Consider the following 23,220-nt stretch of genomic DNA (forward strand, 5'->3'; position numbering starts at 1 on the left):
GCTTATTCCTAAGGGGATCTAGGCAGCTTTATTAGTTTGCTCAAAAAGACTTTTCGAAGATGGAGTGGGAATGTCGTAGGCACAGAGAGACTTGGAGCTTATCCCCGGCAGGGCCTGTCCTTGGTGTGCTGTCTGTGTGTCCGTCTCTAACCTCAGAACAGCTTCTGGCCTGTCCGTGTGTACTTGTGTCAGTTACTCAACCTCAACTTCCTGAACCTTCCTAACTCTCACCACGATCACTGCTGATTGCTGAAGCCTAATCTTGAACTGTATGAAGACACACCTTCGGGGACTCTGCCTGCAAAACGAGGACAAGGCCTTCTCGTTGCCCTGCATGGCCCGTGTTCTGTCAGTGTTGCTTATAAGCACCTACGGAAGAACTCTATGACTGGCGTCCGTCCCCAGATCTGCCTCAGGCTCTGCGTCTGATGTTTCTCCATCATGCCCACGAGGGTTCTTCCACCCCACCCTCCTGTTTTCATTGCAAGGATGCATCAGCCAGCATGGTTTCTGCTCCGGCTGGGCGGCCTGGCTGCTTCCTCCTGCTCCCACACCGTGAGGCTGGGAAGTGAGTCACTGTGCCCCACTCCCACGCGCTTCTCTCCCAGTGCTGCCTCCTGGGTGACAGTATCACCAGCAAGTCACTGAAGCTAGACGAGCGGCACTCTTTCCTCCCTCCAGGATGTAGCGGACTCCAGGGTGGCTTTCTGAGGACGGCCTTCCCCAGCCTGCCAATGCTGCAGATAGCTCCCTGGCACTGCAAGCTCTCTGTGGCAGCCTGTTTGAGTGCTGCTGTCAGGATGGCCTCTGTAGAGCTCTGCTCCTCCTGTTCAAAACTGTAGGCACCACCTCCTGGGCACAGGGCTTGAGTTCCCATAAGCAGGTCCCCGTTTGCCTTACCAGGCTCATGTGCTCCTAGCCACAAGTGGCAGTCGGCTACTTCTGAGATGGGGTCCTCTGTGTACTTGGTTGTCACCATCCCTGGGTTCAGGTCCCCCACGTGCCCAATGTGCCATCTAAATTCCCCAATTAATCCCTCTGAGAACTCACTCCTATGTCTGGCATATTTGGCTTTGTCTTGCAACAACCTTGTATTTCATTTAAGTGACTGGGGTAGAGGCTATGTACGTGTGTGCCCTTAGTAGCAGAAAGTATGGCTATGTATGCTTCCATGAACTCCCTTTACAATCTGTTCTGCACGTGTGTGTGCACACACGTGCATGTCTTCATATCTGTGGGACACATGGGTAAGTTTATGGGGAGCCTGATGTTCATTTTGAATGTCTTTTTTGATTGCTCTCCAGCTTATTTACCGACACAGGGTCTCTCACTTGGAGCTCAGGCTCACTGATCCCAGTGGCCTCACTGGGCAGCTTGCCTTTGGGTTCCCTATCCTCTTCTTGAGTGCTCAGATCACAGGTGGGCACCACGGCCACCCTACCTTTGTGTGGGTGCGGGGGCTCCTGACTCTGCAGTCCTCATGCTTGTGTGGAAAGCCCAGCTCCTCAGGCCCTCTCCTGTGAGCTTTCCATTTCAGGATTGGTCATGGTTACTGCGAGCTCCTACTGCGGACAATGGTGGGCACAGAGAAGTGGTTTAGTGGGGTTCGTCCTAAAGTGCACCTGGCTACTGTCCTGTATGCGCTTCATAACCCACAACTACTCGGATCCTGCAGAAGTTTACTCTAACAAGGAGGGCAGGGCCTTTTCAGCACAGTGAGGAGCGCGGCTTTCTTTCCCCTGAAGCTTCAGGAGTTCCCCACACCTGCTGAACACCTGGGTGTCCGTGTCACTGAGTCGTACAACAGACAGACCGCAGGGCTGAAGAGCACTGGGGGCTGAGTCCTGGACGGGAGGAAAAGTGGCGTGGGCTCCTGCTGGGAGCGCCCCATGTCTTTTCTGTCCTGTGCTGCCCATGGGACACATGGGCACACCCAGAGAACTGGGAAACTGGGCCTCCTCCGATGGCTCACCCTCCTGAGCCGCACCCACGCTTCCTGCCCAGGCTGAGGCTCTCCGCCCCCTGTCACGACACTATCACCTGCCCTTCCATTCCAACAGCCTGTCTCCAAGGGAAAGCTTAGAGATGCAGAATTAGAAACACATGTCTGCTAGAGCAAACAACACACAGCTTTTGCACTGTGGAGCACAGTATCAACAAAGCCAGTGTCTTTGCTGGCCACAAAGAAAATGATCACAAATGTTTCATCCTTCTAAATGTTACAAGCTCCTCTGTTGGTAAATCATGGTCAACTTCACATTAGCCTCTAAGCAGCTAGAAATGCTAACATTCAGAGGCCCAAGGCAGAGACCCAGCAGGAGAAGACCTGTTCTCACAGACCCCAGTGCGCAGGGAGGAGGACGCTGCTCCTCTGGGGAAAGCAGGGCCCGCGGCGAAGCCAGGCACGGGGCCCGCCCTTCCTAGGCCTCATGGCCTGGCCAGATGCCCCCACAGCTACAGGAAAGCCTGCTCCTCCACTGACTTCTCCAGCCTCCCTCTGTGGAGGCCCTGCCCCCACGGCACCACGGCTCTGCTGGGAAGGACACTGCCTCACCCCAGCCCTCCCCTGCTTCCTTCCCCAGAGCCTCCTCAACTTGTCAGGCTGCTCAAGCAAGGGCGGGGGGGGGGGGGGGGTGGTGGAGGGGAGGATGGGAAGGGGAGTGAGGGGCTGCCCAGGAAGGGGAATGAAGCGAGAATGTATTTCTGGCACTCAACTTTTAGCCCCTTCCAGAGTAACCAAAAGCAATTGGAAACATCTGTGTACTTGACAGAGCATAGGAAATAAAAATGAAGCCCGTTCTGACAAAGAATCATATGCTAAGTTAAAAAAAAAGGTTTTCGAGACCTTGTTAAGAAAATCCAGTACTAGAATAATATATTTCCAACAGTGCTAAAATTATCACATCAAGACTCTTCGGCCCCCGCAGTCAGTCACCGGCTTTACCCATGAGCAGAGGCAAGAACCCTGTTGTTAAGGGAAGGGCTGAATGGATGTTGTTTTCCCAAGAGCTGTCCTGTGGGTTTCTGCTTCAAACTTGACGCTGAAGTACTTTCAACTTTCTACTATAAACCTTTTAAAGTGAAATTTGTTAAAAGCAAACATTTTTGCACGTGTTTGTATGTACGCATGCACACACATGTTCGTATGTATGTGGGTGCACATGTGAGTGTGGGGAGGCTGAAGGACAACCTTGGGAGTCCCCTCAGCCCCCTCTTCTCGTGAAAGTCTCTCTTGCTGGCTTGGGGTCTTGGCTAGAGAGCTCCAGGGCTCTGCCTGAGTCCACTTTCCCATGCTTCTGGGATTATGATCGCGGGGGGGGGGAGGGGTGTGCCCCCACATTCAGCATTTTACTTGGGTACTGGGGACTGAATCCAGTGCTCATGTTTGCAAGGACAGAAAGCACTTTATCAACGGAGGCAGTTCCCCAGCCCTCAAACCTTTTGTCTGCTTTCTGTTTAAGGCATTTGTGACACCTACATGGAGGATGTAATAAAATCATTACTACTTTTCAGAATTAAAGTCCTTGCCAGCAGTAGTTATGAAGTGTGCTGTGTTCCACCCCCCCCCCCCCGCCGTGTAATGGCGTCCCGGTCACCATCTCATTTATGCAGCTCACAATTTGGCCTTCTTTCCCTGTCACTCCTTGTGACAGCTTGCACACCATCACTGTGACTACTGTCTGTCCTGCACACTTCCATCATGCTCCACTGACAATGCACTTAGTTCAGGAAAGCGACCTACTCCATGACTCACATTCTCACTAAAGAAGCTCCCTGAGAAGACAGAAGGGCAGATTAATAAAAGCCTTTCAGTTTGTCGCCTTCAAAATGGTGTGGTCACCCACAACCATTCAGAACAAACCCTCTCCACTGGCTCACAGCCACAGACCCTATATGTGCCTATGCAGAGGCCCCGCCCTGTGGAGGGCGCCAGGGGCCACCAAGCCGACGGAGGACGTCAGCAAACTCCAGCCGGGACTTCACCTGGATTCTCTCAAGAATGACTGAACATAAACAACCGACGCTTCTCACCCCAAAAGAACAGAATGCTCATCTCTGGCTAAAAGCTTGTGAATCTTAAGCACCCACTACACAACACAGAATCTCAGTTTTAATGGCTTCCAAAGAAACTCTGCCTCATCTTCTTAGCAATGTTACCAGAAACAGACCTCTGGCTGGGGGTCTGCCACACAGTGGACTTGGTCACACCCTCCTGCCCATTTCCATAGAACCCCCAACTCTGTGTGCTGTAACAAGGCAGTTTCAGGTTACAAGAATGTACATTTCTGATAGACAACAGCCAAAGCCTGGTTTGAATTACTAAGCTCTGAGATGGGTTCTGAACCAGTTCTTTAGAAGAGGAGGGCTCAAATGTGTGGTGGGCAATATGGTCTTCTTGCAAATGATTCTCTTTCTAGAACCTGAGGCCTAATGGGTTGAAGATCAATTGCAGGTGCGTGTCCGGCCAACTTTGTCAGAGTAATTCAAAAAGAAAGGGGGAATGTGGACTAATAAAAGCCATTTTCCCCCAAAGAACAAAGTACATCAACTCTGGTGAACAGCTATACACTCAAGTTCCCGGTGTTCAGTCATTTAAAAACCTCACAAAAGAGTCTTGTGGTTTTGTGAAGGTTTCACACAGAGTAGACAAAAAAAAAAAAAAAAAAGATTATTTGGTTTCTAAGGGGATTAGAGAGCAGAGCTCCACGAAGGGCAATGGTTATGAAAAAAGCAACCACAGGCAGCCCGCACAGCGCCCGGAATAGAGGCCATTAAGCCCCAGGTTCTACCCAGCGCTGGGCTACTCTGCGGAGGCTGCTGATTAGCCTCCATCTTAGAGCGTGGAGGATGGCGTCCCTTCCTCACACCGACACTGAACTTGGCTTACACAGGCCACGGGCAAGGATAGGCACTCATGAAAATCCACTTTAAAGAGTTTAAAAGAGAATCACTGTGACAGGCTCTGACATAGGGACATAAATGAACTGTAAACATTTGCAAATGGTCCACGTGATATAACTTACTACCACAGTGAAAAAAAATCTCTGCGGAAAGGGCTTTTTGAGACCAGCAGCTCACTGCGCTCCCCACTTTGTCCTCCTCTGGCCCTGAGGGGCTCAGAATGAGCGCAGTGGAGAGGCGGCGGCCTGGGAACGCGAGCGGCTGGGGCGGCACGTCACGCGTGTCAGGCTGGAGGCTCCGGAGCAGCCCAAGGTCGCGGCCCCTTACTCCCCACGCGTGGGAGCAGCTGGGTGGGAGCATGCTGCACTTCCCGGCGCCAGCCAGGCTCGGTCGCCTGTGTCGTGCAGGCAGGGATGCGGGCTGGCAGGGGTGGACAGGGCAAGGCCCTGCCCCACTTGCCCAGGCCTGGGCTCTGGAGCACAAGAAGCCTGCCTGATGGAAGGAAGAAGAAATGCCAGGCATCCACTCACGACACCCGGACGACTGGGCCTCACAGGAAGGAGGGAAGGAGGGAGGAGGGTTTATTGTGGCTCTCGGTGTGGGGAACAGAGTCCACGCAGGAACCGCGGCACCTGGGCCCTGTGGCCACAGTCAGGAAGCGGGGGGTGGGGGTGGGCTGGTGCTCAGCGTGCCGCCTCCAGTTTTCTTTCTTCCGGCCACAGAGCGGGGCTGCCCAGGTCAGGGTGGGTCTTCCTTCCTCAGTTTAAACTTCTCTGGAGACACATGACAGACCAACCTACAGTTATGTCTTCTAGATGATTCTAAAGCCAGCTAACTTGACAACAAGGGTCCATAGCACACCGTGTATGTTTTTTAAATTGTCTTTCCTTACAACTGAGTTTGTCTACTTTTCTTTGGGGGATTTTGATTTTCTGACAAGGTAAAGTTTCAAAGTTCGTATTTTATGAGGGTACTTAAAAAGTCATCTGAGAAAATGCTACTAAAAAGTCACTTAGAAAAAATAGAAAAATTAACAAAAGAAACAAGCACTGCATGTAATCCATCATGAGAAAGGCTTATAGTTGGTGATTAAAAATATCTGTAAATGGGCTGGGGAGATGGCTCAACAGTTAAAGGTACTTACTCACAAAGCCTGCTGGCCCAGACACACAAAGTGGCACATTTGTCTGGAGTTCATTTGCAGTAGCATGCCCATACTCTCTTGCTATTTTGTAAGTAAAATATTTTTTAAAAAGTCTGTAAATGGGGCCAGAGTGATTGCTCAGTGGTTAAGGTGCCTGCTTACAAAGCCTGTTGGCCTGGGTTCAATTCCCCAATACTCATGTAAAGCCAAATGCAGAAAGTGGTACATTCATAAGGAGTTCATTTGCAGTGGCAGGAGACCCTGGCACACCCATTTTATTTTTGTAAATAAATAAATTTTTATAAATCTGTAAATGAATGAGCCTAGCCTGTGAACATTCTGGGCTTAAGGTACTTGCATGTGGCCACAATGCAGCTAACTCAGTAGGGTTAAAACCAAACAGCAAGGAACATGTGTCAAGCAAGGGCCTCTCTTTTCTACGACAATTGTACTCATCTGATATACAGTATGTCGCCCAGTGTGGCGGCGCACGCCTTTAATCCCAGCACTCGGGAGGCAGAGGTAGGAGGATCCTGTGACTTTGAGGACACCTTGAGACTACACAGTGAATTCCAGGTCAGCCTGGGCTAGAGTGAGACCCTACCTCGAAAAAACAAAATCAATCAGTCAATCAGATTACAGTATGTAGGTAGAAGGTCACCAAAGTGCTTCGGCCAAGCACCGAGGCAACTTCTCAGGTCACCTTCTAGCTCCTCCTATTTAGCCCATTTTGCTTCTAAGTCCACTGTGACAGTAAGTGTCCAGACGAGGGAGAGCGAAGCCAACACGAACAGTGGCCTGCAACAGCAGCAGCAGGGCCAGCTGCCTAACTGAGGGAGCTGTTCTTACTGCCAAGGGCTCCTTTACAGCACGCCAGGCACTGCAGGACACGCAGTTCTAATTCTCAGGGCTCACGTCCTGGGACGGGGTTAGTGTTCCCATTACAGGCATAGACCAGTGACATAACCGTCAGAGTAGGAGGCAGAGGCAGAGGCGCCCAAGGTCCGTCCTGTGAGCACTGCTCACTCTGGAGATGGGTCTGTGGTGTTTGTCCTCCCTTCGTTTCATCTACGTGCACTGTGAGCGGAGGAAGAGCGATCAGACCCCGAGGGATTCTTCTGAAGTGAAGAGTAGAAGATGTCTGAGTAAGAACAACTCAATCCTATGCTCACATGGGTCACCCTACCCAGGTCTCAGGATACACTAAGCTCTGGGCAGGTCACGAGGTCAATGCTTTCTCTGAGCAGGAGCGGGAAAGTCCTGAGTGCAGACAGTGCCTGAAGAGCTTCCTGGCAGGAAGTGCACCAGCATCTGTAAGCAGACACAGCTCTGTCTCCAGACTGGGAGGTCAGCTGGGTTTTACAGCGCATGGCATTATGGACTACCTCGGCTGCGCTTACAGAAGACCAGACAAGCCCCGATAGTACTACAGACTGCCACTGACAGGACGGCTGACTTAAAGCCACAGAATCTCGTGATCTTTCTTTTTATGAGAGAGAGAGAGAATTGGCACACCATTGTTTCCAGCCATGTCGATCAAACTCCAGATGTATGTGCCACCTGGTGGGCATGTACAACCTTGCATGCTTGTGTCCCCTTGTGCATCTGGCTTACATGAGGTTGGGAGAGTTGAACATGGGTCCTTCGGCTTTGAGAGGGAAGTGCCTTAACCACTACACCGTCTCTCCAGTCCTTGTTTCGTTTTTGAGGTAGGGACTCATTCTAGGCCAGGCTGACCTGGAACTCACTCTGTAGCCCCAGGCTGGCCTTGAACTCACAACGATCCTCCTACCTCTGCCTCCTGAGTGCTGGGACTAAAGGCGTGTGACACCACACCTGGCTGAACCTCATGTTCTTAACATAGTGCTGTACTCCACTAAGAATAATCACTTACTCTTCAAGGTACACAGATTCATACACTCATAAGCTTAAGTCAAGTTCATGCAAACAAGTGGTCTCGACTGACCTGTCCATGCCCCAGACAGCTGTACTCCTGCAGGTCTCAAGGGCAGTAACAAGCTAGCCCAGCCCTTCAGCTACTTTTCTATAGGACACACAGCTGCTTTTGCCATTCTGTTTCATTCTCATTATTCTCTATTTATCTCACAACACAAATTTTAGTCAAAGGATATTAATCACAGATGAATAAGATGAGCAATGAGAAAAAAAATTAAGTGGTTCTTTCATGCACTAAGTATTCAGCTCCACATTCAGCTCTGGTATAAAGAATAAGGTCTGGGAGACAACCGATCATGAGATCCACGCTCCATTTCGTATGGCCTCATCTCCTCAGTGCCCAGGACTGCTGAGCATGCTCCTCCCTGCCTCAGGGAGATGTGCTCAGAACAATGAGATAAGATTCTGGAAAACATTTGATTTTTTTGGACCTCAAACACATGTTCATCAGGTCATTTTATCAGCCTAAGTGCCATGAATATCAGCAAGAATTGGTGCTAAACTCACATCTGGAATAAAAAGATGACGTATTTTAAGCTGATGGTCTCAGGGCAGGAAATGTGCATCCTGACTGGCCTAACGGAGTTGTGCCAACTCTGCTCCCTGGGACAAGGACTCTGCAGGGCCCCACCTCGGCAGACGCTCGCCTAACCTTTCTGTGCCTCACTGAAAGGTTACTAACAGCTTTGGCAGAGAATTTTCCCCCTCAGAATTCTCCAAGACTGAATCAGAAACATCCCCCCACCCAGTTTCTGAAAGGTATCCAAATTCCATGATAGCGGCTAACTCACAACAGACAGCATAAATTGAGTCAAACAGGCAGAATATCATTAAGTGAATTCCCTTGCGAGACCCTTGGCCTGCATCATCCGAGGCTGCTTAAAGTTGAACTACGCAGGGAGGGGAGAACCTTGAGACTCAGGAAAAGCTGTGTCCTTAGAGAGAGAGGCAGCTGGTTGAGCTGGTTCAGAGTGGCCGAGTGTTTCACAGGCTGACTCGGGCAGGATGCAGTTCCCTTGTTTTCAAAACTCATTCTCTTGAGTCACACTGACCCTGAAATGTTCCAGAGAAGCACAAGGAGGGTGACAAGTACAAGCAAACCTTCCAGAAGCAGAACGCTCACAACCAGGGGCAGAGTGGAGAGCACACACGCGCCTTGCTTCTGAGCACACACGGCGCTTTCGTGCCGCTCTTCCCGTGTGGCCATTTCTATGGGGCTCAATCCAGCAGAGAACACACACAAGGCATCCCTGCTTGTCTTCCCCGCCTTTGAAGGGTCTCTGCACTCACTAAGGGGTTCAAAGGAACTGTATTCAAAGAAGGACTTGAGAGTGTAACTGCTTCAAGATGGGAGGGGCAGCTGAGCAGAGCGGTCCTCAGGAGCAGCTGAGCCAGAGTCAACCTCAAAAAAACAGGGCTAAAATCTTTAAATTCTCAATATCCCAGTGAAAGATCAGAGCAAAATAACTTATCTCTTCTACCCTTTCTTTCTGGTAGTGACCATCCTTCCCCTCCCATACTGGATACAAACAGAAGTTGCCTTCACACCACATCAACCCGTCATGACAGCAGACTGATGTCCTGTCTCTACACAGGACAGAACCTCCTGAGATTCCCAGCCTGCCACACGCCTCCAGAGGTCGCGCCACACCGGGAAGGTGGTGGTGGTGGTGCTCCAGTTAATGAATTCTTCATCTGACAGCAGGCAAGGTGTGGCACTGGGCAAACCTATCTCTGAATGATGAGTTGGAGACTCAAAACAGGCCATCCTGGGATGGGGGATTTGCAGACTCCACAGCCAGCACTTCTATGTGAACTGCCTGAAGCAACAAGCTTGCTTCCTGGGCCAGGCTCTGTGAAGTGCTCTACATTCTAGGACTTGTTATCCAGAGGATTCAAAACGCACAATGAAAAAAATGAACAGTCCAATTCCTCACAGTACAAGAATTCTGGAAATGAAACATTGTAGCGCAGCAGTATTTTAAATCTCCCTATGTTTATCCTACACACTACACTGTCAGTACCATGACTGAGCAGGAAAGGCCACAGTCTGGACCTTCTGGACATGCTACCTGAGACAGTATCCTTGTTCTGGTCTCCTTCATCCAACAACCTGCTGAGGACCGAGGGAACACCATGTCTCCTAATGATCACCCCAGTAACAGAATACAACTTGTATCAGAGAGTGAAAACCTCACACACTCTGAGCTGATGAGAATACATATACAAATGCATACACACAAGACACATACACATGTATATATGTCCCCTGTGGTGGTTTGATTTAGGCATCTCCCATAAACTTAGGTGTTCTGAATGCTAGGCTCCCAGCTGATGGAGATTTTGAAATTAACGCCTCCTGGAGGGAGTGTATTTGTGGGGGCGGGCTTATGGGTGTTATAGCCAGTGTCCCCTTGCTAGTGTTTGCCATGCTCTCCTGTCTCTGTTGTCCACCTTATGTTGGCCAGGTGTGATGTCCACCCTCTGCTCATGCCACTGTTTTCCCTGCCATCATGGAGCTTCCCCCTAGAGCCTATAAACCAAAACAAACCTTTTTCCCACAAGCTGCTCTTGATTGGGTGATTTCTAGCAGCAATGCGAGCCTGACTGCACCCCCCCCCAATTGGTCTAGCATTCCCGAAACAGAACAGACACTCATCTTCATAGGAGCAGAACTCTTCTCAAGACCAATGTCTTTTTCTGGTCTTCCATCTACCACAGAAAGCTAGGATTTTAAGGTATACTGTCAACTTGTTTTTCAGTTTATTATTATTTTTCTGGGGAGGGGGACATTCTATTCAGAGAAATCATGAGGTAGTCTGAGCCATTTCTGAGGAAGGTAGGCCTACATAAATACTCCTGACAAAGATGGTTCTTTTCAGTGGTCCACAAACTTTCTGTTTCATGTGGAGGCATGTCAGGGCCATAGCGGAGGATGCCCGCACTCCTGCCTTAGTCAGAGCAGCTCCACTCTTACCTTATTTTAAATCACAGGTTCTTTGACTTGAGAGTAAAACACAAGGGCTTAAAGCACACGGCTGACCGAGGTGGCCGAGTGGGAAGGGCAGGGCGGGCTCTGCTGAGCCCCTAGCACCAGTCACGCTCGGCTCTCAGCCTCTCTGACACCACTCTTAGAGCCCAGCGCAGGCAGAGAGGGGCAGCGTGGGCCCACGGTGGCTGCGCCGGCCTGCTCGTGGGATGTGTTGGTGGCAGCTCACCTTATCACTGTCCAGTGTATTCTGAGAGGTCCGGGAGGCAATGGAGATCGTGTCAGGCTGGCTGCTGCCATCCCCCTGGCTATCCAGGTCCTCTCCGTCCCTGCTGGAACAAAGCAACATTGAATTTCCACAAGGCTGCACTGCTAGAGTCCATGTGCAGCTGCTAAAGAAGTGCATGTCACCCTGGAAGGTCCCTGCAAGCGTCATCCCATTAGGACCAAAGTCCTGGCCTATGAGGCCCAGCACTGCGGCCTGGCGCAGTCCAACATGTGCCACCCGCTGACCTCTCACTGACGAAGAAGCCTGGAGGGTCACTTCTGTGAGAGTGAGCAGCACCAGAACGCCAGGTGCTTCCTAACCTGTCCAGGCCACATGTGCGCTTTACACCCACGTGGTCCATGCAGAGCTTAGGGTGGGACAGGGACAGGAAGCCAACACGGGTGCACACAAACGTTCATGGGCCTTCAGCCAGCAGAATGACTGTCGTGACCAAGCCATGCCATGTAACAGGTAACTGCCACCTGGCTTCCTGCCTTTCAGGTAAGAGCTGCTACGAGGCAGAGGCACACTTGCCCTGCCACACGTACCTTCTTCCCTTCTGTCTTGGCGCTGGCGCCGTTTTGGGGATGTGAATGGGCTCTTTCAGGGCTCCTCTAAGGTGGATGGTCCTCTCCTGGATCACCTCGCGGATGTGCTTTATCCAGTCCTGCTTATTCTCGACACTGGACGCCTGGACAAGGTGGGAGAGGCGTCAGGACGCAGCGGGGCCTTTCCCACCACCTGGGTCAGCCACACTAAGGTCTCCCGTGTCCCTGGAGGGTCCCATTTTCAAAATCACTTCCCAAAGAAAAGCAACCATAGCCCACGTTTGATTTTCCACCAAGTGAATGACTCTAGTTTTAAGTATTTTTCATTCAAACCATCTTTCTCTTATGGCACCCTGTTATAGATGTCATCCGTGAGTCACCGTTCTTCCTTCTTTCAGAAGACCTGGTCAGCAGCCCCGGGGACCTATGTCAGCGCGGCCCCACCCAGATGGAAACTCACTACGGCCAGGTCAGCTGAAGGCACGTGCTGGTCAGTGTCCAGCAAAGTAGCAGCAGAAAAGTGAATGAACCTACAACCTGCTGCTGTCCACTGGACTCCTGGGGCAGCAGCTGCTGGCTCCCCTGCCAGCTGAGGGGTCATAAGTGCAGCATCACCCCTGCCCCGCCCCAAGGTCGCTGCACAGGGGTCAACACTATCCTAAAGGACAAGCTCAGGGGTAGGAGCACTGGGAATGTGGCCAAAGACACACGAGGCAGGTCAACTGTGTGGGCCCCATCTTCAGAAAGGTGGTCCCAAAAAAGGACACCATTGATACATCTGTTGAATGAACATGGTTGGCAACACTTCCACCCTTTCTTTTTACATGTTTTCGACATTAGTAATCGTTTTCTAATTTCCTTCTGAAAAACATCCACCTTCTCCGATATAAGCATAATTCTCTGGCAGTGATTACAGTAATTGTCAGTGGGATCACAGATGAGATCATGAGGGGAGGGCAGCGCAACACTTCTTAGTGGGAACCTTGTTTTGAAAAACACAAAACCAGCTGGGTGTGGCGGCACACGCCTTTAATCCCAGGCAGAGGAAGGAGGATGGATTTGGGTTCAAGGCCAGCCTGAGATTACATAGTGAAATTTCAGCTCAGCCAGAGTGAGACCTTACCTTGATAAACAGAAGGACAAAACTGAAGGTCACGCTGGGAAAGAGATAGAAACTGAAAGCCCTCTTTAGGTATAAAATGGGTTAACTGTGACTAGTCCTAAGGACTCAGGAGAAATCATCCTGACCTTCCCACTCTGCCATCTTGGTCAGTCACCCATGCTCTCTCCTCCAAATGTGCATGTGTTTGTAGTAATTTTTTTTTAAAGTTTCTTTTTCATTTGCTCTTTTAAAAGGCAAGCAAAAATTTAGCACAAATTATTTTATAATCAGGATACCAAAATAAATATTCCACCTTTGTTTTTCTTTTTCTTTTTTGGTGTTGGCAATCACCAGTCCTAGCTGAACAAAATACAAAGGACAAATAAAATGCTACTAAAATCTGTGTACTTTTGACAAGAAAACACTACCATAATAAATCTTTCACACAATGCACCTCACAGCTGCAAATGAACATACCTTAAGGACGATTTTATTATCTGAAGTTGGTGTCCTTCCCACCCACAGTGCAAACTTGCAAGGATCTCCTTCAACATGTTCTGTGACGCCCAACTCGGAGGTCTGGATAGAGACAACGACATGATTAGGTGGCAGCAAAATCCGGGCAGATATACAACAGAGATTAAAAAAAAAGTTTGGGTTTGGGGTGATCATGCTAATTCTTTTGTATTAACGGGTAACCTAAGACCTCCCTTTAGTTAGAACGGGGCGTCTGTTGTGAGAGTGCACAGCCTGGCTTCATCTGTATTAACAGGTAACCTAAGGCTCCCTTCAGTTAGAACGGGGCGTCTGCTGTGAGAGCGCACAGCCTGGCTTCATCTGTGGCCTCCCTTCAGTTAGAACGGGGCGTCTGCTGTGAGAGCGCACAGCCTGGCTCATCTGTGGCCTCCCTTCAGTTAGAACGGGGCGTCTGTTGTGAGAGCGCACAGCCTGGCTTCATCTGTGACCTCCCTTCAGTTAGAACGGGGCGTCTGCTGTGAGAGCGCACAGCCTGGCTCATCTGTGGCCTCTTGGAGCAGTGCTGGAGACCACAGTGCAGGCAATAAGCCGACCACGAAGTGGGAACCCACAGAATCTGAACAGAGCTGACAATCTGCAGCCTCAGAAGCACATGAGCTTTGCCCAGGTCCCCAGAGGCTGCCGTCATCTTTAGCATGGAAAGCCTCTCTTCACAGAAGGCAGTTTCCCCATCCCTATCTGGGGCACCGACTTTTAGCATTTCACCACCGTCTAGTGGTGACACATGCACACCAGGGCACACCTGCCCCTCCCCCACAAGTAAGGGAAGTGCTGTATAACCTTGAGCTCTAAAGGTGACCTCTGAGGGAACCTCAATTTTTTAAATATAAATTAAGTGAAGATGTATCGGTTTCTAAAACAGAGAAGCTTAGTCTCCAAGGGAAGATTAAAGCCAGCTAGTGAAATTACTAGCCAGCAATATTGGATTTTTAAATTTCCAGTTGGAATGTGGCCTAAACTGACGTAAGGCAAGTTGTGATCCAAAAGATAATCTCACACAGGAGGGCGGCCAAGGAAATGGTATGAAAACCATTAGCAGGCATTTGCAAATTCCACATGATTATTAAAATGATTTCTGTCTTGAGGTACATTTATTCTTTGGGGAGTTTGACTGGCATGAAGCTATCACAAAAATTTGTAGTATCAGTTATATAAATTCTAGACATTTCCAGATCTGCCAAGATTTACATGAGCTCTGACATTAAGAAGTCAATTCTGCGGTGCTTCCTACTCCTCTCATCACTTTCAAGGGTTCTTCCTCCCTCCTCTCCTGGCAGACTACCCAGCACATCTGCATTGTCAGCCCCGAGCACTGGCCCGAGGAAGGTGGGCAGCTCATGGGACCCCGAGTTCTCCCTGGCCTCTGAGAGGTGTCTCTGAGAGAGCGCGTGGCCTTAGGGCTAGTGGACAGGCCAGGGCGGTGAAGACACAAAATGGTATGCAGCAGGCCGGACAGGAGGTAGATCTATTGTTGGAGCACTCTGGGTGGCTATCTCTACCTGGGCGGAGCTAAGGCAGCTTTCAAACATTTTTGATTGTATTTGTTTTCTCTAGAATGTGATTTTGCTATTGTAAATTTATTTGTACGTTTACTTTTCATGTATTTATTTTTAATGGAAAAAATCAATCCTTATCATCTAGAATCTATAGTGAGCCACCTCATAAGGCTGCTTCAATATATTCCAATGCTTGTGGATGAAATATTAATTACAACGAAACGAGAGCCTGCTTTAAAGGAGTGCTATCTATTCAGTGTCCCGCACTTAGACAGACAGGGTGTTTCCCAAGTCCGTGAAATAGCGGCATGCCCTCTGCTGGACTCTGCGGGAACTTCACTTCTGACTGTCCACCTATAGAAGAGCAGCAACCATTGTTTACCTGTAGCCTTACGACTTTCAATGTCTATACTTACAAATAATTTGCTTTTGTAAAGGTACTTGCTTCTCCCACTGGAATCTTTTACTTCTTTACTAAATACTAAGGACATTTCAAAAAGGAAGAGATGCCGTTCTCGACCCTTTCGAATTAAGGTTTTTGGGTCCCACACTTGGAAGGATTCCTGCAGGATGAGTTCTCCCTGAGACTCAATGTTTTCATCAAACCCTAAAACATGGAAAAAAGGAGGCAAATCAATTCAAAAGAAAGTAAAGTGATGCACAGGACCTACCACCGTTGGCCAGACCTCCCCCAACTCTACTCCCTGCACCTTCCTCCCAAGGGACAATCTTCCTAACATACCCCACTGCATACAGTTTCCTGAGTTCACAAAAAACTCGGCAAGTCCTCACAGCTTGGATATCCCCCTCAGATGGCACTCACACCACCATGATCTGGTTTAACTCCCCACTCTGCCCCTCACTTGTAGCCTCTCGCCATGGAGACCCCTCCTCTCCCACGACTCCCCTCCTGCCCACATTCCACCTCCATCTTGACTCGCTTTGCTTCCTCAGTTGGAATCCGCCGCCCAGACCTGCTGTTCAAGCCCCTGACTCTCGCTAACCCAGGTCTGGAACACTGGCCTTTCTGGATGTCCCGTCCCTGCAGAGGTGGCCCCTAGGGCTTAGCAAAGTGGTACCTGGACAGTGTGCTCACTACCCCTCTCTTCTTTCTAGCAGAAGCTCCCACTGGGGCTGCTGCTGTCATTCCACTTCCAGCCCCCTTCACGGTTACAAAAGCCAGGCACCCCCGCTCTGGCAAGTTAAGAGAGTAACGTGGTCGGGGATCCTACCTAGTCCCCTTCTCTACTTCCTGAGACGTGGGATGTTAAAGTGATCCTGAAGAATATGGGGCCTAGGCAGGTGGGGCGCCTGGGACGGGTGAGGTGGGCTACAGCGCGCCCTGTGGGGCTGCCGAGCCCTCCCATCTGCCCTCTGCGGCACGGCTGCCAGAGCTGCTCGGCCTAGAACCCGGTCTCAGAACGCAGCAGCACCACGTCCTGACTGACCCAGTTCTCACTGTTGCCAGTGAAATGACAGAAGCCAGCAAAAGCATCAGGACAGGTTATTTCTGAGAAGTAATTCAGTGTAACTTGGTAAAGCTGAAAGAGATTTACTGAACAGAAACATCCAGGGAATCTCAAGCGCCACGGTGAGTGTCAGGCACATTTACCCTCCTTTCACGGCCTCACACATTGTACTCAGCTCTAATGATGCACAGAGATGAGGAAGAAACGAGCTCTTTAAGGGTTTCTAGTCTGATGCCTGATCTTTCTAGTCATCGTCTATGAGCAGGAAGGCCGGGCACCGTGGGGTGAGTGCTAAGTGACGCCACGTGCCACGGGGTGCAGCGTGGAGCAGAGACAGGACGGCCTGCAGGAAGCAGCGTCAGCGCACAGGTTCTGTACCTTCCAGCATGCTGAGGTGCATGGCGTCGTTGGCTCGCTTCGGCACGCTGAGCATCACCTCGAGGCCATCCTTAATCTCCCCCTTCCCTTCCTCACAGCATGTGAGCAGCTCCTGCAGAAGACCAACTCCATGAACTGGGAAATACTACAAAGGGAAATGCTCTGCCAAAAAGACCTTTTTAGAAATCTGAGAAAATCCATGGCTTTTATTTTGTTGTTGTTTTTTGTTTTTCAAGGTAGGGTCTCACTCTGGTCCAGGCTGACCTGGAATTCACTCTGTAGTCTCAGGGTGGCCTGGAACTCATGGCAATCCTCCTACCTCTGCCTCCTGAGTGTTGGGTTTAAAGGCGTGTGCCACCACGCCCTGCCCCATGGCTTTTAAGAAGAGGGCAAATGGGATGGAGAGATGGCTTAGCGGTTAAGCGCTTGCTGTGAAGCCTAAGGACCCCGGTTTGAGGCTCAACTCACCAGGACCCACGTTAGCCAGATGCACAAGGGGGAGCATGCGTCTGGAGTTCGTTTGCAGTGGCTGGAGGCCCTGGTGTGCCCATTCTCTCCCTATCTGCCTCTTTCTCTCTCTGTTGCTCTCAAATAAATAAATAAAAATAACAAAAAAAAAAAATTTAAAAAGAAGAAGAAGAGGCCAACTGGGGATTTTTCTCATAAAAAATGAATTGCAAGCTTTTCCTTTATGGATGACAGGACGTGTCCTTCTTGAGTGAGGACACTGGAACAAGACGGGGCAATCACCACTGAAGAAGAAACTGTCCACCAGCAGCCTGAAGAGGACAGGTCAGCATGGGGTGAGGGTGCGCAGAGCAGCCGCGCCAGCGCTCAGCTGCCAGCTCGCTGCTCGGCCCCGTGACGCTGACGCTCATCTACCGGATGCGTGAGTCCTGCCGCTGAGCAGCAACACGCCCCCCCTCCGCGAGGGTGCTTAGGAAAGCTCTGGGGGCGAGTCACCCTCCCTGGGGAGCTCTCTGTGCGTCCTTCTGTTTCAGGACGGCCTAGAGGAAATCTGTTGTTCCATGAACTAGACAACAGGAGAGTCGAGTGCACACACTGCTGGACTCAAGGTCCTTCCTGCTGGGCCACTAGAAGATGGTTAGTAACAGTAACAACACTCCTTCGTGTGCAGTCACCCACCGAGGGGCAGGGCGCCGTCTCAGCTTGCGTGTCAACCTGGCCAGTTTAGAGCAGCGCAGCTTCCTGATACGCGCCTTCACTTACGACCTCCTGGTGTCTAGCGACACCTGCAAAGACTGGTTTGAAATGCAATGTGCCCACAGCCCCCTGCTGCGGAAAGCCTCCCTTGAGGCAGCTGATTTTCTTCCCATGCAGTACTTCTGGGAAGGATAAGGAAAGACTGAGAGGCCGGCCCAGCCTCGGGTGGGAGACTGAGGTAGGAGCATCACTGTGAGTTGGAGGCCAGCCTAAGACTACATAATGAATTCTAGGTGAGCCTGGAGCTGAGAGATGCATCAGCACTTAAGACGCTTGCCTGCAAGCTGGATTTGAATCCCCAGTGCCCATGTAGAGCTACGTGTGCAAACTAGGCATGCATCTGTAGTTCATTTGTAGCAGGTGGAGGCTGTGGCATGCCCATGCTATCTCTCTTGCAATTAAAAAAAAAATATTTTTTTAAAAAAGGTAAGATACAGGGAAAATGCTTGAATATAAGTAGATTAGCCTTCTGCCTGATTTCATTTTCATAGCAACTACATGTTTCTAGAGTGATGGTCTTGGTTACCAAGACTTGAGTACAGAAAGTAGAGGACAGGGGCTGGAGAGGTGGCCCAGTGGGTAAAGGCACTTGCTCACAAAGCCTGCTGCCCAGGTTCAAGTCCCCAGCACTCACATAAAGCTACGTGCACAAAGTGGGCATGTGTCTGGAGTTTATTTGTAGTGAAAAAAGGCCCTGACACACCCATTTCTCTCTCTCTCAAATAAATAAATAAATTTTTAAAAATCCCAGTACTTAGGAGGCAGAGGTACTAGGAGGATTGTCACGAGTTCAAGGCTAGCTTATGACTACAAAGTGAGTTATAGGGTAGCCTGGGCTAGAGTGAAACTCTAGCTACAAAACAAAACAGAATAAACAAAAAGAACAGGGAGGGGCTCAGGATGTAGAGTTTGGTGGGGGAATGCTCACCTGTCCTTCGTAAGTTCTTGGGCTTGACCCTAGCACTGCATGTGTACGTGTGTGCCTGGGTGCAAGACCGCTTTCCCAATAGAAACGTTCCTAAGAGAGTAACTTGTGTAAAAGAATGCAGTCATTTCTAAGTTTCTCGATGTTTCTTACTAAGCAAAGTGGTAGCATTTCAGGCGCTCCTCACTTCTGCCTCCTATGGGGTTTGCAGGACAGCCCCCGGAGCACAGCAGGACCCTAAGACCTCGCCACAGACTATAGGACGGCTACGACACACCAGTGCCGAGTTCCGTGAAATCACTGCCGGGAAAGAGGTAAGGTACACCTCAGACTCAAGTTGTAAATATCTTTTACGAAGTAAGAAAATGTACTGTAACGACCACAATGCACCTGCAGTAAGTTTGTCTTCTCCTCCGCGTTGTCAAAGCTAAGCATCGTTCTGTTCTCAAGGGTGATTTTAGCTATCAACATTCAGAACCACAAACGCGTGGGAGCATGTTCTGGAAAGCACATGCACATGTGACAAGGAGCTAGTGGGGACAGAGGGAGCGGCATGGCACGGGCTCCACAAGTTTTTCAGACTCAGACTTAGGTCCAAAGCTAGCGTGCATGCCTCAGTGATGCTTCTGGGCATCGTCCTGAGCCCTGGGCGCTGCTGTAAGGTGGTAAGTGCAGGGAGCCCAGCATGGTGCCCCCACCAGCTTGCTGCTCACCCACGTCTCCTTTCATGCTACAGAGCACGGCCACCTAGCGCGTGTCACATGCATGGTCAAGGCTGTGCTCTGACTAAACCCTCCAGTAAGAAATAAGGCAGGCCAAGAAAGGGAAGGAGGGAAGGAAACAACCGGTTTGCTTAGTGTTATTTCAACTCAAGGTACCATACATATAGAGAGAAAAGGTATCAAGCGACAGTGTACAGTTCATGACACGTGCAGTTTGAAGAGGCTTCATACATACTTTTAAAAGGAGCTGATACTTCGTAATGCGCTGAACCGGCTTAATAAGGTAGGAGGAGATGGAATTGGCGAGCCCGTGCCGCTGCTGTATCTCCTGCATTTAATCAGAACAAGACAAACCTCATCACAGGGCCACACTATGGAAAAGTGCCTACACCACCTTCAAATTGCAAGTGTTTAATTCTGCAGAAATGAGTCCCCTTTCTGAAATGGCTGTTGCAATACTTCTGGACACTTCTCTGGTGCTTAGAACAGGAAGAGGGTGGGCACTGGGCATGGAGGGAGGGTCTGCGGCCCCAGCGCATGGCAAGCCTAACATGGGGATTTCTCCTGTGCATCCTGTGACTGTGTGCGACGTGGGATATTTAGGTGCACAAGTGTACCGGCTGAGCAACAAAGACAGCTCAGGGTCAGCGGAACAGCTCAAAGGTGCCCGTTACCACTCATTGCCAGAGAGAAGCGGAACTGGAGGTCACCTCAAGTCACAGAGAACAGGGGGTGCCATACCAAGACCAGCTACCCAGAAGTAAGTCTACGAGTACTGAAGACATTTAACTTTACAATCCGTCACACAAGTAAGACTCCTTTTATTTGTCAAGACATGTTTCTAGCTATGGGGCTTGTAAGTAACTCTGACCGTATGCTTTCAACATGCCAAACATGCTCATTGCTGAGGCTTCATTCGTTCTAGTCAGCGGGTCACCGTACTGAGCTCATCTCTGGGGACATGTGACACATCACTAAGAGAAGAGAGCTTGAGCTGGGGTGGAATTGGCTCACTGTAGGCTCCTGGAGGAGGCGGAGCCACAGGGTCATCTACAGGCCTCATCACAAAGACAAAAGTTAAGATTATTTGGATCTCCCAGACCTTCAGATAAGGACAGATTGTTACATGTGTCCACATACAAGTACAAAGGCAGAAGTCAGACCAGAACCCTCAAGGGCTTGTGCACAAAGTGTGCACAGGCTTCAAAAGTACCTTTGCACCAATCACAATGTAGGTGGCCCACAGCTGACTGGTTCCCGAAACCCCAAATCATTTTGTAACAATATGTTATGAAGTTCCTTTAATATAAATAACTTCCCTGAAATTCAAAAATCAGATGACCTGTACCTAAGTTTATTCAGTGATAACATAATTAATGAACCTTATAGTTAATCTTAGCAGTTATGGTGTTAAATTTTAATTCATCACTTTGGGAAATTTATGAAATTAAAATAATTGGAATGATTCCATTTTATCTTATAGAGGAAAAAAGAAATATAATTTAACAGTTTATAGTTTTAATGCATAATCCTACATGTAAAAACTTTTTTTTTTGTTTTTGTTTTTCTGAGGTAGGGTCTCACTCTAGCCCAGGCTGACCTGGAATTCACTATGGAGTCTCAGGGTGGCCTCGAACTCACAGCGATCCTCCTACTTCTGCCTCCCGAGTGCTGGGATTAAAGGCGTGCACCACCACGCCTGGCTTTGTAAAAACATTTTTTATACTGTTATATAAAGCATAATAGCACAGTTACAATCGTGTCTATATTAAAGTCAATTCTTATACATACGTCTGTATTAAAGTATGAAATTCTTACACACACGTGACCTAACTCTAGAGTAGAAGAATCAGAAGCAGAAGACAATATAAGAACATTTCCTTGTAAAACATGGCGGATTAAAACGAGAATAAAATGTTATTCCAGCACCTATGTGCTAGTCCTTGGGAATGCTAAATTTTATGTGTACTGAGTACACTTTGGAAAGTTTTACTTCTCTCTTACAACTTCTTTACTTATCTGTTACTCACATCAAAGTAGGACCCTGCATGCTCCAGTATCAGCTGAGTAGAATCAGGCTTATTTTTACAGTATGTAACATACATCTGAAACTTGTCTGCCTATAGCAAAAAATATAAATGAATAAAAAGAGAAAGTTAGAACATCTCATTCAAGCTCTAAGTCGCATTATACAAAGCTTTAATATAGGAAATAAGATGCCTGGAGTCAGAAAATGTAAGCCTCAAAGAGAAGCCATATTTGGAGAAGAAGAGCTTAACAAAGAGGCACCCCTTAGGCTATCTCGCACCTCAGACACCTCCCTTCCCTGGACAGTACGGATGTGGCCCTTCCTGCAGCGGTTTCTGTACATCTTGGCTGCAAGCTTCCAGCAGCAAGACCCCTGCTTTGGCTCCCTTCCCTGTGGCCTGGGGCTAGCTTCTCCCATGGGCAGGACTGGGCCCTCATCCGTGGATAAATTCCCAGTGTCAAGGAGAGTCCTAGCACACTAAATGGTCTCTTTCAGCCATAATTACTAATAAGAAAAAAAGTTATAGCTTAGTGACCACAGGAGAAAGTAATTCTTTGAGGCGAAGCTATTTTCATTTCTCTAGGTGTGGAACTACCAGCAGAAAGACGGTGGCTTAGAGAGATGTGCGACACCCTTCCCACTCCCTGCAGTGCCACCAAAGAGCGGCCAGAGAGCAAGCAGCAAGGTCTCATTACCCAGGTGACAAAGCAGTGTCCGACATCCTCAGGCAGCTGCTCATATTTTTCCAGCTCCTTCAGGAAGATGCTGCAGAGGACGAAAGGCGTTAGTGTACAACCAGTGAGATACGCCAGAAATGAAGAAAAACCCGTACCCTCTCCACTTTCAAAGTTAACAGGTTTGTAACTCTTAACTGGGGTAAGTGACTGAAACTAGTTTCCAGTCACCAGTGCGGCACTCAAGTGCTTCTTAACAGAGACGGTCACCTAGCAGCTTACTTGGGAAGGTCATTTTCATGCCCTCTGCTGGAGTGTGGTGGGAAGGGAGCAGGAGCCATCAGCTCTGGCTACCAGGCTGCACAGACTCAACCATCAGGGGCTTCCATAGCTGCTGCTCTTTTTTTAATCTTAAAAATAAAAATCTGGGGGAGAGAGACATGGCTCAGTAGTTAAGGCACTTGCCTGTATAAACTAATGACTTGGTATCCATATAAAGCCAGATACACAGTGGTGCTTGGAGCTGGAGCTCATTTGCAGTGGCTGTAGGCCCTGACACAACAATTCTCTCCTTCCCTGTTGGTGTGACTCTCTCTGCTTGCAAATGAATAAATGAAAATATTAAAAATAAATAAATAAAAATCTTGGGGCTGAGGATATGGTTCAGTAGTTAAGTCTCTTGCTTGCAAGGCCTGTGAGCGTCCAGGTTTGATTACCCAATGCCCACGTAAAGCCAGATGCACAGCGGCGCATGCCTCTCGAGTTCCAGAGCAGCAAGAAGCCCTGGCGTGCCGTGTGCACAAACTCTCTCAAGTAAATAAATAAAGATGTTTGTAATGTAAATGAAATAAAGATGA

The 23,220-nt window shown here is 49.3% G+C and overlaps 1 protein-coding gene across 3 annotated transcripts in view; it reads right to left on the reverse strand.

The window, feature by feature from the left end:
* Positions 1–23,220, reverse strand: part of Trio (trio Rho guanine nucleotide exchange factor) — a 353,577-nt gene that overhangs the window by 83,601 nt on the left and 246,756 nt on the right. For 2 of the 3 annotated variants that reach the window (XM_045132006.1, XM_045132005.1), the window contains exons 26-33: positions 22,385–22,454; positions 21,691–21,780; positions 19,896–19,988; positions 16,790–16,901; positions 15,359–15,549; positions 13,387–13,488; positions 11,808–11,950; positions 11,221–11,323 (exon numbers count right to left, since the gene is read on the reverse strand). In XM_045132006.1, coding sequence (XP_044987941.1) covers positions 11,221–11,323; positions 11,808–11,950; positions 13,387–13,488; positions 15,359–15,549; positions 16,790–16,901; positions 19,896–19,988; positions 21,691–21,780; positions 22,385–22,454 — 904 coding nt within the window. The remainder of the gene's footprint in view (positions 1–11,220; positions 11,324–11,807; positions 11,951–13,386; positions 13,489–15,358; positions 15,550–16,789; positions 16,902–19,895; positions 19,989–21,690; positions 21,781–22,384; positions 22,455–23,220) is intronic. The other variant, XM_045132004.1, reaches the window with a different exon arrangement.

This window comes from Jaculus jaculus, chromosome 13 (genome assembly GCF_020740685.1).
Source record: "Jaculus jaculus isolate mJacJac1 chromosome 13, mJacJac1.mat.Y.cur, whole genome shotgun sequence".
NCBI lineage: Eukaryota > Metazoa > Chordata > Mammalia > Rodentia > Dipodidae > Jaculus > Jaculus jaculus.